We start from the raw sequence: 13344 nt of genomic DNA, 5'->3' as shown, positions 1-13344 counted from the left end.
TTTCCCGAGATCAATCAATGTATTCTGTTATAAACCAATGCTATTTTATTCCGTTTATTTACTTAGTTGGTAAATCTTTACTTTGTTTTCACCAAAGATTCTCATCTGTGCTCTGACTTTCTTGAATTATCGAAAATGCGATCCAGAACTTTCATTGTACATTTGCATTACTACCAACCTGCGCAATATATGTTAGCCTAAGTTTACCCACATATATCTGTAACCAATTGCTCTTTGAAGTCCCATAAACGAACACTTCATCAACTAATTTCTGTGTTAATTTCTTCTGTAAATTATCTTACCTGTTGGTCTTGGTCCTGATGGTGGATACTGGCTGCCTTTTGGCTTCTCGCATTTGCACCTTGAAATTTCATTTCCATGTTAGCTAAATAGTGCCGTTTTTATACACCAACCAATTAAAAATAAAAAATAAAAAATTTAAACCCGTACCACTCTGATTCAGGAACATGATCTAAAACTGACGGAATATGTAATCCACATCCGAACCAGGTCTTGCCGGCTAATTGCCAGTTGCGTGTCAACCCCCCTTGTCGCGCAAGAAATGCACATGGCTATTTTACTCACAGCATTTTGAACAAGTTGATGGCTTGCACATAATTTAATTTGCTTTATAGATATTGAAAAAAAGCGTATGTGGAAATTTTCTTTTTCTAACCTGAATGACAATTGCTGAACAAGTGTGTGCGTTTGTATTGTATAGTTTGAATATTTTGCAAAGATTGCTTGGGAGGTTTGTAATTAATTTTTGATAGCAGAGTTGAAACTAGCTCTATATATATTTACAATATAACTAAATTACAAAAAAATTATATACAAAATTACTCAGCATTAATTATTCAACAACTTCAGCGTATCTGCCGCCAGGTATAAACTTCCACAAATAACGATCGGTAAGTTTTTGGACCCTACTTGTTGAATGATCGTTCTGGTGTCCGTTTGTGCAATACCCGCATGCGCACTACCAACAATGTCTCTCGCCACTCTTTCTAATGCTGCTGGATCTTGAGGCTTAACCCAAGGCATTCCTTCCACTTCACCAAACGTTGTTGCATAAAAACTATCACCCGGTTTTAATAATAATGGCAGCAGGTCATAAGGATTCCTATCACCAGATAGTGCCATTATCCAAATCACTTTTTTTTCCGTAGGTCCTCTCAAGTTTTCTGAAACAAATTTAGAAAGCGCCTGAGCAGCCTGAGTATTATGTGCTCCATCAAGTAAAATTTTTGTGTTTTTGTTTTCTAAACCTAGCATTAACGGATCTAAAAACTGCAATCTGCCAGGCCATGTGGTGTTTTGAATTCCGCTACTTATTGAAGCTCTAGTCACAGACCGCAGCTTGCCTGCCATTAAATCAAGCGCTTTCAGAGCTAACGCCAAATTCATGTACTGATACTCTCCATTTAATGGTGTCTGGGAAAGATCAATGTCTCCGAATGCTTCTGTGCGATAGAACACCCGGGTGTCTCCGGTCTTCGTGGTCACTTTTTTTAATTCATCTGGCCAAACAATATTCAAACGTGCAAATAAAGTAGAAGCATTCGATTCAATTATTTTTAAAACATCAAAATCGTTCCCACCATGTACCACAACCGGAACTTTTTTTTTAATAATCCCGGCCTTTTCAGATGCGATATCTGTGATGGTGTTGCCCAGTAATGACTGATGATCCATTCCTATTTTTGTTATAATCCCAATCGTATTCTTTTTCGGATAATTAAGATTAGTAGCATCATGGCGGCCGCCGAGTCCCACTTCAATAACCCCAGCCGTGATTGCCTTTCTGGCAAAAATTTCGAATGCGGTTGCAGTAAGAAGCTCAAACTCGGTAGCATCTAAACCCGTTGCCTTGAACTCTACAAATGCCTTAGCATCTGCATACAATGCTTGGTTCGCCGGAACTCCATTGATATTTATGCTATCTCTAGGGTGGAATAAGTGTGGGGAAGTAAATCGGCCTACATTTATATCTGACTCTTGTAGAATTGACGAGAGATATGAGCATACAGAGCCCTTCCCGTTAGTACCAGCAACGTGAAAAGACAGAAAAGATTGTTCTGGATTGTGCAAAAGTTTAATCAGAGTGATTATTCTTTCTCGTCCTAGTTTTATCATCTAGTCTGTCGATACTGCTAGGCTATCAATTCAACTGATCTTTGGGACAACGTTGGAACTCTAGCTCGTCGGAATCAGTGCGGCGCGTTTACCCGGCTCAAAAGTCCCAACACTGAATCTTCAAAAAATATTTTTATTATAGGATAACTTGCCTTCGTTAAATTACAACCCATTTGAACTTGTTGGTACAGAAGTTGTAAGTCTCTGCAAGTTATGGCTCCCATTACAGAGTCAGTTGGAATTCCGACTGCCGATACCGAGGAGCGTCAGACTCTCGAAAGCAAGCTTGACAGAATTCGACTTCACAAGACGTCAAAATTGGCGAATCAGTCCCAGGTACGCTTAGTGATTTATTATTATTATTATTATTTTTTTTTTCTTATTAGGAAATATCGCGTGGTCAACATACTAAAAACATGAGTAACTAGCTGGCAGTAATTTTAAATGCCGTGGAAGAGACTTTAAAAGAACAAGAGACTGAGCTTACAGCTTCGGCATATGTTATTGCTTTACTTTCCCTTGTTGGTCAAGCATTTTCTGGATCTGACATTACGAACCCAGAACTCGCTTCATCAGCCGTTTATCTTCTCGACATTGTTTTACCATATGCACCCTCGTCACTTTTGATTAGCAAGTTTTCATCAATTCTTTCTCTTTTATCACCAGCGCTCACGCACGCTGACTCAACGTCCGCACTAATTCGCTCAGCAATTGGTGCGCTTGAAACGATCTTGGCTGCCCAGGATTCCTCATCATGGTTAATTTCTGTCAATGAATCCGGACCTCGAATGGCTTTGTCTGGACTTTTGAGTTTAAGTCTTGACGAACGGCCTAAAGTTCGTAAGCGCGCTCAGGAAGCCGTGACTGCGGTCTTGTCCGCTGTCCCTGCAGGCCCATCACCGGTACACCCGGCACTTGCCACGAGTGCTGATATTTCTCTTAACTCTGCCAAAGAGCTTTACACTGCGTATTCGAGCAAGGGAAACAGAAAAAACAGAGAAGAACAGGCTAAGCAGCCAGGCGCGGGTGCAGGAGAGAAAAAAATTATTTTTGCCCTTCAACTTGTACGTTCAATTGCCAATAATGAAAACGGCTGGCCGGTTGGAAAAATTCAGGCACTCTGTGAGATTCTGTTTACGATTTCAAGATCAGCTGAAGAGTTTTTGGTAATGACATCTCTTGAAGTTTTTCAATCTGTGTTTACCGGCGTGGCTGGCGGCCGCGATGACGAAAAGATTGAGAGTGCAAAGTTTACCAAGATTGTGGATTCAGTTCTGGATCTTCGACCAGCAGTGACGGATTCCCAACTTGGTCCTTCTTGGCTGGCTATTGTAGCTCAATGTTTTTCTGCATATACTGAAGTCGATGAGCAAAAAGCGTTTTCACGCCTTCCGAAGCTATATGAAACTATTGTTGAATATTTGGGTTCGGGCTTGCCAAATAACGTTGTAGTTTCTGCTGCTCAATGTTTGGTTGCTCTTTCGGCCACATGCATTCGACCTGAGCGTCTTGTTGCGGTACCACTGGCAAAGTCCACCAAGAAAGTTCTTCAAGAAATTAGTCAAATAGTTTTGTCACTGCTTAGTGTTAAATATCAATCTTCTTGGAAAGAGGCCTTTTCGGTTCTTGTAGCTCTATTTGACGCTCTTGATTATGTTGCTGATCCATATTTAATTGACGCGATCGTGTCAGTTGGAGAGCTTCGAACTGGCGAAGCGTTTGAAGGCCGTGCAGAAGCCGATGAAGTACTTGCTGCAGCGATTCGTGCGCTTGGACCTGAAAAGATTTTAGAGTTGCTTCCGTTGAATTTAGAAAAACCTGGGTATGTAGCATGATGAGGTGCCTGAATTTTTTTTTTTTTTTTTTTTGGGCTAACTTGTAGAACAGTCCCAAGTCACCTGGTCGTGCATTCTTGCTCCCTCTTCTGCGCGACAATATCAGATATACAAATTTAAATCACTATGTGACCAAAATGGTCCCACTTAGCGAGCGATTATTCCAAAAAGTGGTTGATTTTGGTGCCCAAGAGAAAACAATGGAGATTAAGATTTATGAGACATTGGTTGAACAGATTTGGTCATTACTGCCTAGATATTGTGACTTGCCTTTTGATTTACGCCAGTCATTTTCCCAAAAATTTGCAGAGCTCTTGGCTAACGTTCTCTATCAGAAAGTTGACCTGCGACAGATCGTTTGCAGATCTTTGCGTATTCTTGTCGAGAGCACGAAGACGTATGTGGAAGGCAGTATCGATGGCAGTGATCCATTTCTTGAAGCGAAGTTGTCAAAGAAAGAGGCTCAAAAGAATTTGGAATATCTTTCCACTCTGGCATCGAAATTTCTTGCTGTTCTTTTTAATGTTTTCTCCCAGACAGTTACGGAGCATCGTCATTACGTTCTTGATTCCATCAATGCGTTCTTGTCTATCACTTCAAAGGAAGACCTTGTAGGTACGTTCCACAAGGTTACTGGTCTTCTCAATTCTTCACTTCAGGAAACACAGGATAAAAAGAAAGAAGGAGGCCAACAGGGAAAGAACTTGATTTCACCAATGAGCCATACCATGGCAGATTTAGTGGTGACCATGGTGCCATACTTGCCTAAGGAGTTGTATGGTGAACTTAGCAATATATTCATTACTGCCATTAAACACTTTGATCCTCAAGTTCAAAAGAGAGGATACAGAATAGTAAGCCGCTTGGCAGATATTGAAGATGGACGGGATTACATGCTTGCGAATATGAACACGCTAGAGGTTGCTTTACTGGAGTCTGCAGAGAAGATCACGCCGCCATCCCGTGGTGTAAGTTTAATTCATTTTTTTTTAAATTAAGTTTTTTTGTCTAATTTTTGATTAACAGTCTCGTTTAACTTCATTGATTGATGTTGTCAATATTTTACCCTCTTCTGATCTTCATTTTATTCCTACTATTCTCCCAGAGGCAGTTATTGGAACCAAAGAAGTAAACGAAAAGACTCGTGAAGCTGCTTATCAATTACTTGTTCAAATGGGCGACAAGATGGCCGGCGGTGGTTCGGTTGCGATCTCAAAAGTTCCAGATATGGATAAAGATGCCGCCGACGTGGAGGCTTCGATCGATGAATATTTCACCATGGTCTCTGCTGGCTTGGCTGGTGCAGGCCCGCACATGATCAGTGCAACCATCACTGCACTTAGCAGATTGCTTTATCAATACAAGTCAATTTTGGAACCTAACGTTGTTGAAGAACTTGTGGCCACGATTGATCTTTTCCTGACTTCAAAGAATCGCGAGATTGTAAAGTCTGCTCTTGGATTTGTCAAGGTAATGGTTACGTCGTTGCCTAAGGAAGTTGTGGAGCCGAGGTTGAAAACGTTGGTGCCCAATTTGCTTGAATGGGCGCACGAGCATCATGCTCGGTTTAAGCTTAAAGTTAAACATTTGATTGAGCGTCTCGTGCGTCGTTTCAGCGTGGAAACTATTGAAAAAGTTTTCCCTGAAGCTGATAAGAAGCTTTTAACAAACATTAGAAAGTCAAAAGAACGCGCGCGCCGGAAACAAGAAGCTGCAGGTCTGGCCGGTGACGGTGATGAAGATGGCAAGCGGACGTCACATAAAAAGAAATATCTTTCAGAGTTTGAAGAGGCTATCTACGGTTCAAGCAGTGATGAAGAGGAATATGTTGAAGATGAACAGGAGGACAAGCAGAAAAAGAAGCAACAGAAGGGTAGGTTTAAGAAGCAAAATGAGATGTACATCATTGACGGGAAGGATAAAGATCCTCTGGACCTTTTGGACAACAAGGCTCTTGCTCGAATTTCATCTACCAAGCCTGTTACACAGAACAAGGCTAAGAATCGTCAGAGCAAAGTCAAGGTTGATGAAGATGGAAAGATGATTGTTGACGATGAAGAATCGGGCAAGAAGGCGATTCCGGATGCCGAATCCGATGAAGCAATGATCAAGCAATTGGCCGAACAAGCAGCAGAAGCGAATCCGACCAATGCCTACGTTGAGGCATTGAAAAACGGCCCAGTACGAGGCCAGAGAAACAAGCTGAAGTTTAAGAACAAGCGTTCTAGGGATGACGATAGTGATGACGAGAGCGGACCTCAGAGAAAGACTAACAACAGACCGTCTCAACCTCCGTCCCGACCTCCTCCTCGACGACGAGCAAGGTTTTAGAGAATAATTTATGTATGATTTATAAACACATTTTACTTATTTGTGTATACGTAATAATTTAAAAGTTGTTTGATTTATATATTATTTTATTAAAATTACAAAAAAAAAAAAAAAAACAGTGCAAAAAGAGATGTGCGCAGCACGGTTACACCCAAACGTCCATTAGCCAACGGCCGTACGTAGCATTTAGGAATATGCCGCAGATTGAAAATGAGAAAAGTATCAGTCATCTCTCAGCAGAAACCTGCTTTCAAGAAAAACATCAACCCGGAAATCTCATCCAACCTTTCTTAATCTCAGATTCGTCGACCGGGATTCCGTCGTTATAAGAAAAATCGATCATAAAAAAAATTGACAATCATAATTTCAACGCTTTCAACCAGTTGGACGCAACAAGGGACCAGTACCAGTTAAGCGCAAAATTAAATCATCGTAATCGACTCCACTAAATGATCGAACGCAATGATCGTACACTGAGCCAGAGAAAACCCAAGGCCAGGACAATCATTGACCAAATCTTGATGTAGAGAAGGAAAAAAAACATCTCGGAGAAAATTTCTCTTTATACGTTTGGGGGGAATGACTAGGGTTTGAGATAATGCCCTAATCCACGAGCCATGATTACTAAACCTTACCTGCGTGGGAAAGTGGGATTTGTAATAATAGTACAATTGGAACCAGGAAACAGAATATCATACTGTGTATACAAGCAATTGTGTGGTAAAGCTTTATCATAATGGCAAGCCATCATTCTCACAGTCATTCGAATCGTCCCGGTTATTCTGCTCCACACGAACACAATCTTGAGAAAATACCACCGCCTTGGGTATCGGCATTTCGTCAGTCATACCCAAATAAGCCGGCTTCTGGTAATGATAACCTGAAACCGACATCATTTACTCTTAGCACGGTCTCAGTACTAAATTATACGCATCCCATTAATGGCGAAAAAAAAATTGTCTACAGGCCGCATGCCAGAATTGTCATGTTTCGTGGATTCGCGTTCTCACCTAATTCTGGCATATTAACCGTCACGACCGATAGGCGCATGCCGAAATTCGAACAATTGGCCTCGAAAACTACTGAAGGCACATTTGAAGGATGTTTCTATTTTCCGGAAAAATTTCATCAGTTCAGAATCTCGGGTACGTCAAAATTGGTATATCTCAAGGCTCCCGAATATAATGGCGAACAAGTTCCAAATTTAGACTTGGCAAATGCCAAAGTGGTAGTATACGATGCCCAGACCGAAACCGAGACAGACGCGGATCATGGCGTGATTGATGAATTTAACAAGGCATGGGATGCATTATCACCAGGAATGAAGCTAACTTTCACCAAGCCACCACCTGGGTCCGAATTCACTCCAGAGGCTTTTGAACAACTCGAGAAAGTTGAAGAAAAGACACAGAAGGTACTTGGCGGAGAGGAGCTAGATCTCAAATTAATTCAAGAAGGAAGAAGTAATTTTGTTTTAATTCTTCTCATCCCGGAGGTTGTTGACTTTGTCGATGTCACAGGAGCTGGACGGCGAGTGCTGTTCACTCGTCGGAGTGAGTACGAGTGGATATTCCATGAAGTTTGCCCGTAAAGGATTTTTTTTCGGGCGAGGGGTGGGGTTTTTGATGTCATCACGCGTGTGAATATTCGTTTGTGCAAAAAAGCAACTCTAATGAAAGATACATCATGTTATATTATACACTATATATATAAATCCAAACCAACTCCCATTTGCATAAGAAATAAACCAAATTTTATAGTGCAAACATGTTCTCATAAGAAATAGTCAGCTACCGGCTTCTTGGCCGGCATTCCCTTTGCGTCATGAGGCGCTGCTTCAAACACCTTGTATGTCCGTCCAAGGTTTTCATCAATTTCGAGAATAGCAGCAACGTTCCCGCATCTATAACAATAGTTTGGAGCAGACCAAACAGTAGTAATTTGATTATCAAACATCTCTTTGTATCCCTCCATCACCAACTGATGTGCTCTTGCTATCAGCAAAATGTCGTTTTGATGATTGAATTCATGAACCCTGTCCTTACCAAAAAGATACCCAGCTCCTCGAGGCGATATGCCCCAACCTTCAATATCTTCCGGATCCGACCATAATAAATCACACATGGCACCTTCATGCGGTACTTCTTGCTTGCGGTCTAGCATTCTGATCTGATCTAGTGCTTTGATTGCGGGTGAAAGTCCACCATGCACACAAAATACTCCACCTGAGCCTCCTACAATAGCTCCAAGCGCTAAATAATCAAACACGTCACAGCAATATCGCCAAACGTTAGCCGAGCCGTATTTCCTGATACATTCGTCATAAAACCCATAGACCGTTGTTATTTGTCGTGACTCGTGGTTACCACGAACAAGAGTTATTCTATCAGGGTATCGAACTTTAAGGCATAATAGTAATAAAAAGGATTCTAATGAGTAAAACCCCCTATCAACAAAGTCACCTAAGTAACGTTTAGTTCGGTGCGAGTTGTCTTTGGTCAACGTCAGTCATATACTAACCAAGAAATAAATAATTTGTGTCAGGACATTGGCCTCCTTCTTTAAATAAAGTGATTAAATCATGGAATTGTCCGTGTATATCTCCGCATATCTATTTCGAGTTAGTTTTAGAATTTGTTCTTATTGACAAACAAACGGGTCATACAGTAACTGGAGTATCAACAACTTGCACGTTTCGCTCTTCTACTAACAGCTCCTGTGCTTTATAGCACAATTGACGCACTTCCTCTTCTGGTAAGATCTTACAGTCTTTCAACTGCTCAATAGCTCTAGATGAAGTTAGTTAACTTGAAGTAAATCCGAAAACCAAAGAATGAATCTCCGACCTATCCAAATCACTCATCAAGTCGTTCCGAAATCAATGCAGCAAATACAACCAATCAAGCGCAAAAAAAATAAATGAAAAATGAATGAAAAACAAAAAACCTGTGCAATGCTGTATACAAACAACGAACCTTGACGATAGCAAATATCTGAGGGTTTGTACCTTTCTGTTCGCGTGAGTTTGTTCGATCGATGCGATGGCGATGAGCCTTACATAAGCAGACGGAACTTGGTTGCGGGCAGGGTAAATCGTTTCGTATTCACGTGCCATTCGTTTTTTTTGGCCCTTGAGAATGGCAGTTACCTACCGTATATGAACGCTTGTTACAACATAAGTTAGTATGACGGTTACAGATGAAGATATTGATGATTGTCCGGCAGATTTTGTGAAATCAGCGAGTGCGCTGTTGCGCGACTTCAGTACTCGACTGGATACTCTTTTGAGCTCGCCTGACGACGCGTCCGCAAATGAAGTCTCCAGCCTGATTGCAATTATTGAGCCGTTCCAGAGTTCTCCTCAGCTAATTGACCCAATTCTTGAAAAAACCATTGACCAAATATGTGAATCTTTTTTACAATCAGGAAATCCATGGAAGTCAAAGGTTGTGTACACGTTGATCAAAATTCGAAGTGCCAAAGTGGTCTCTAAATTCTTGCCGAACGATGTTGCTCTATTAGAGGTTATTCTCAAGAAAGTGGAAAACAGCAAAGAAGAACATGCAATTTGGGAAGAAAGATTTTTCTTGTTATTGTGGCTTTCAGTACTGGTTCTCACACCGTTTAAGTTGACTAGTTTGAGCACCACTAATACCGCTGAGAGAATATATAATATTTCCCTGGAATATCTCAAGTCTTCGGGGCGTGATCGTGAATCTGCAGCTAGTTTGGTGGCTAATTTTTTGGCTAGAACAGATATGCTTGAAACATATCTTTCACGGTTTGTTAACGAATCACAAACGAACGCGTCAAAGTCCGTATTCGCAGCTCTGGGCACTGTATCCGCACTAGCCCGATTGTTCAACATCTGCTCAGCGCAAGAACTGGCTGCTCATCTTAATACGATCGGCGAGTTTATTAGTAGTTTTAAATCACAACATTCAGCAAACAATCATTTGCGCAAACTGCTTTGCAAGATGACTTACAGACATGCGCTTTGCTGCCTTACTCTTTCCACCACTGAAATACCAACTGAGGTTGAGGTCTGCCTCGAAGAGTTAATATCAACTCAATTGTCTGATAAGGATACCATGGTTCGATACTCTGCTTCAAAAGCATTCTCTCGCGTGGTCAAAGGAATAGAGCCATTGAATGATGGCGAGTTTGTTCCTGAAATTATAGACGGCCTTTTTCAATTTAGTTTTAGTTCAAAAACTGACAGTGATAAATGGCATGGAGGTCTTCTTGCAATTGCCGAAGTTTTGCGCCAGCATGGGCTTCCTTTACCCAACTATGCTGACAAACTGACAAACGTGATCACTGAAGGTTTAAAATTTGAAGTTCGAAAGACAACGCATGCGATTGGAGCGAACGTGCGCGATGCTGCCTGTTACGTGGCCTGGTCGTTATTTAGACATTACCCCAAATTATGTGACAAACCGACGACCAAGAGACTGGCTAGGACGACACTGGCGCAGTTGACAATTGTCAGCAGCTTTGATAGGGAAATTAACAATCGCCGTGCAGCATCTGCAGCTATTCAAGAATGCGTTGGCCGTCATGCTGATGTGATTGGTGATTTGGAGACGGGCATTAACTTGATTCAGACCGTTGACTACTTTGCGGTTGGAAATCGTGCAAATGCTTACTTAGTTATAGCACCTCAAGTGAGAAAATTTAACGTGTGTTTGGGAATGATTGAGCATTTGCTAGATAACACAATTATCAGTTGGGATATTGAAGTCAGGAAACTAGGTGCTCAAGCGTTGGCGCTTCTTTCAACTGACGAAGGAAGGATTGTTGAAGTGGTTGACATCTTGCTTAGCTTAATTCAGCGGTCAAGTGAAGGTAAATTTGCAAGCGACATTCACGGATACGTTTATGCATTAGGTGAACTTTTAGATGCGTCAATATCAAACAACATTAAGTTGGAATCAGTGTCTAGATTAGTTGAACTGTTTGATTCGATTGAATTCTCAACCTACCACGCTGAGTTACTGCAAGACGCTGCGATCCACGTGATCGGACCAGCAATTACCATTTTCGTATCTGCAAAATTTACGGTCCCTAAAAAATATTTGGACATTCTTTATGACGTTTTGTATCGAACTGGCGATGAAGCAAGTATTGCAACACTGCATGAAGCAGCATGTTCTGTCGTTAGTCGTCTGCCTGAATCCTTAATTGATTATGATGAGTGGACCGAAAAAGCACTTGAGAACACAGGTCACCCCGGATTTTTGCTTGCTCTGGGAAGTGTCAAGCCAAGCGTGACGGAAGAAATCATTAACCTGCTGTGTAAGATTGCATCATCTCAGCAGGAGCATTATGACATTGCTTTACGTATAGCGTCTATAAAAGCGCTCGGAAAAGCTTTAGATTCGGACTCAATGAGGAATTTACCTGAATTATCAAGGGCCATACTGGCCGGCTTACAAGACTATACAATCATTCCGTCTCGGGGCGACGTTGGCCTGCATTGCAGAAACGCGGCCATGAAAGCTGTCAGTCAGCACGCGAACGTGATCGTGCCAGGTTTGTACAAATTGGATATTATTTCTGCTTTGATAAGAATTGCGTTGGAAAGAATTGACAAGCTACGACGGGAAGCGTTTGCCACGTTGTTGGTCGTTTTGAAAAAGATCACGATTGAGAATCAAGACACGCGGTTAGCCAACGTGTTTGAAAATGCTCCCGTTGAAATTTCGCATGATTTGCTTGAATATTTTTATCATTTGTTGGAGATTAGTGCGCTGTATGACAATGCATATGCCCGCGCCAGTGTTTTGGGTATCGTGTCTTGCATAGGAGGCAACGGTGCAGGCGAAAGTGCAGTAAGAGCATCTAGAGCGGCAGTAACGAAATTTTCGCAAACCGGAAAAGGCAAAATATTGTTACAAAATGCTATAGACATGTTTGTGGACAAGAACGTAATAGCGGAAGATGCCATATCACCACCCAAACGGGATTTTGAATTGGCTGAGTTAATCGCGTTGTTGTTTGACAACGTGAACGACAGAACTGTTGTTTCATCTACAGAAGTGCAGTTGTACAACAAGACCGCCAAGCTATTTGCAATGGCAATCAAGTCACGAGCAAGGGCCCGATTGGAAGTCACGATCAACGTGTTTACTGGGTTGATTACCACGTCCGTGGCCAAAGTTCGCAAGGCATCTTTACAGAAGCTGGTGGGATTATTAAGAAGTGATTTTAAGCAGGTTCGTTTATTATGGCTTTATGATCAGTATAGGGGTACTGACTTGCATAGGTTCGTCAACCGGCAGCTGACGCATTGTTTCTTTTGGCGTCACAGTTTGAAAATGCAGAAGTGGAAGAACTATTAAGTGTGCATGACTGGACCACAGTTGATGCTCAACATGCAGACGTGATTGAGAGTGAGAAAGCGATAAGCACCGCACTAAGCAAGACAATAGAGGAACCTAATCTAAATGCATGACCCGCCATATTGCTTCTGCTGTCAACATGCCATGCTCCGTTAAAGCACGTTCATATTGGGAATATGATTGGAACTACAATTACATAGTAATTTAGAACTTGAAAGTATATGTTAAAAGATTTGCATCAAACCGTCAAAAGAATATTTACCTTTTCGTTGATCTAAATATTCTACATTCTCGTCCTGTAAGACCTCTTGAACCCGTATTTGATCCACCACCAAACGGTCTATTTGCCGACATAAATGACAATTTTGGCCTGTTGTTGAAGAGACGTAAGCTATGCTACGGGTCAAGGAACGGCAACATGCGCTACAGGTTGTGGTGCTGAAGGCTCTGACAATTGTCCGGCTTGTGTTTGTCTTCCAAAACGTTCATGACGAAATTGTACTACTCTGAATATATCCAGTAAATCATTCCACTTTGCTTCATCCAGACGGGACTTGCTTCGGTTAAAACTCTGCTTGGTTGCCACCCCGCTGCCGGCAGAACGAGCAGGCGACGACGGTTTTGATATAATTTTTTTGATGGTGTCCATGATTTGATACGTGAATTTTTTTTTACTAGAAGCATATGATTAAAAGAAT

General features: G+C 41.6%; 5 protein-coding genes across 5 annotated transcripts; 3 read left to right on the top strand and 2 right to left on the bottom strand.

Annotated features, from left to right (window-relative positions):
* Window positions 1-759: 759 nt before the first annotated feature.
* V1514DRAFT_339149 (Mur ligase) lies at window positions 760-2171 on the bottom strand. Its single transcript, XM_066928933.1, has one exon. The coding sequence runs from the start codon at window positions 2134-2136 to the stop codon at window positions 850-852; it is 1287 nt and encodes a 428-aa protein (XP_066780636.1). The 5' UTR covers window positions 2137-2171; the 3' UTR covers window positions 760-849.
* Window positions 2172-2349: 178 nt separating this feature from the next.
* V1514DRAFT_361154 (NUC173 domain-containing protein) lies at window positions 2350-6356 on the top strand (the record flags this gene model as incomplete). The annotated part of the gene is made up of 4 exons (XM_066929696.1): window positions 2350-2472; window positions 2565-3958; window positions 4024-4939; window positions 4998-6356. 4 exons carry the CDS (start codon window positions 2350-2352, stop codon window positions 6300-6302), a joined length of 3738 nt encoding a protein of 1245 aa, XP_066780635.1. The 3' UTR covers window positions 6303-6356.
* Window positions 6357-6972: 616 nt separating this feature from the next.
* On the top strand, window positions 6973-8066 carry V1514DRAFT_339145 (pyridoxamine 5'-phosphate oxidase-domain-containing protein). The gene has a single exon (XM_066928932.1). The coding sequence runs from the start codon at window positions 7039-7041 to the stop codon at window positions 7891-7893; it is 855 nt and encodes a 284-aa protein (XP_066780634.1). The 5' UTR covers window positions 6973-7038; the 3' UTR covers window positions 7894-8066.
* V1514DRAFT_299995 (Metallo-dependent phosphatase-like protein) lies at window positions 7985-9285 on the bottom strand. The gene is made up of 4 exons (XM_066925523.1): window positions 9149-9285; window positions 8968-9091; window positions 8823-8913; window positions 7985-8764 (listed from the first exon to the last, which is right to left on the bottom strand). The coding sequence occupies exons 1-4, from the start codon at window positions 9163-9165 to the stop codon at window positions 8076-8078; spliced, it is 921 nt and encodes a 306-aa protein (XP_066780633.1). The 5' UTR covers window positions 9166-9285; the 3' UTR covers window positions 7985-8075.
* Window positions 9286-9449: 164 nt separating this feature from the next.
* V1514DRAFT_370278 (armadillo-type protein) lies at window positions 9450-12894 on the top strand. The gene is made up of 2 exons (XM_066929984.1): window positions 9450-12520; window positions 12571-12894. The coding sequence occupies exons 1-2, from the start codon at window positions 9488-9490 to the stop codon at window positions 12757-12759; spliced, it is 3222 nt and encodes a 1073-aa protein (XP_066780632.1). The 5' UTR covers window positions 9450-9487; the 3' UTR covers window positions 12760-12894.
* Window positions 12895-13344: the final 450 nt, after the last annotated feature.

Source organism: Lipomyces japonicus (assembly GCF_038497905.1).
Source record: "Lipomyces japonicus strain CBS 7319 unplaced genomic scaffold V1514scaffold_94, whole genome shotgun sequence".
In the NCBI taxonomy this organism is placed as follows: domain Eukaryota; kingdom Fungi; phylum Ascomycota; class Lipomycetes; order Lipomycetales; family Lipomycetaceae; genus Lipomyces; species Lipomyces japonicus.
This window is presented reverse-complemented; position numbering and strand designations above follow the sequence as displayed.

Coding starts and splice junctions, on each gene's coding strand:
- V1514DRAFT_339149 (XM_066928933.1), bottom strand. CDS start 2,136: ATGATAAAACTAGGACGAGAAAGAATAATCACTCTGATTAAACTTTTG.
- V1514DRAFT_339145 (XM_066928932.1), top strand. CDS start 7,039: ATGGCAAGCCATCATTCTCACAGTCATTCGAATCGTCCCGGTTATTCT.
- V1514DRAFT_299995 (XM_066925523.1), bottom strand. Junction 8,914..8,967: donor TTGTTGATACTCCAGTTACT/GTATGACCCGTT, acceptor AACTCGAAATAG/ATATGCGGAGATATACACGG. Junction 8,765..8,822: donor CACAAATTATTTATTTCTTG/GTTAGTATATGA, acceptor AACGTTACTTAG/GTGACTTTGTTGATAGGGGG.
- V1514DRAFT_370278 (XM_066929984.1), top strand. CDS start 9,488: ATGACGGTTACAGATGAAGATATTGATGATTGTCCGGCAGATTTTGTG. Junction 12,521..12,570: donor TAAGAAGTGATTTTAAGCAG/GTTCGTTTATTA, acceptor TGACTTGCATAG/GTTCGTCAACCGGCAGCTGA.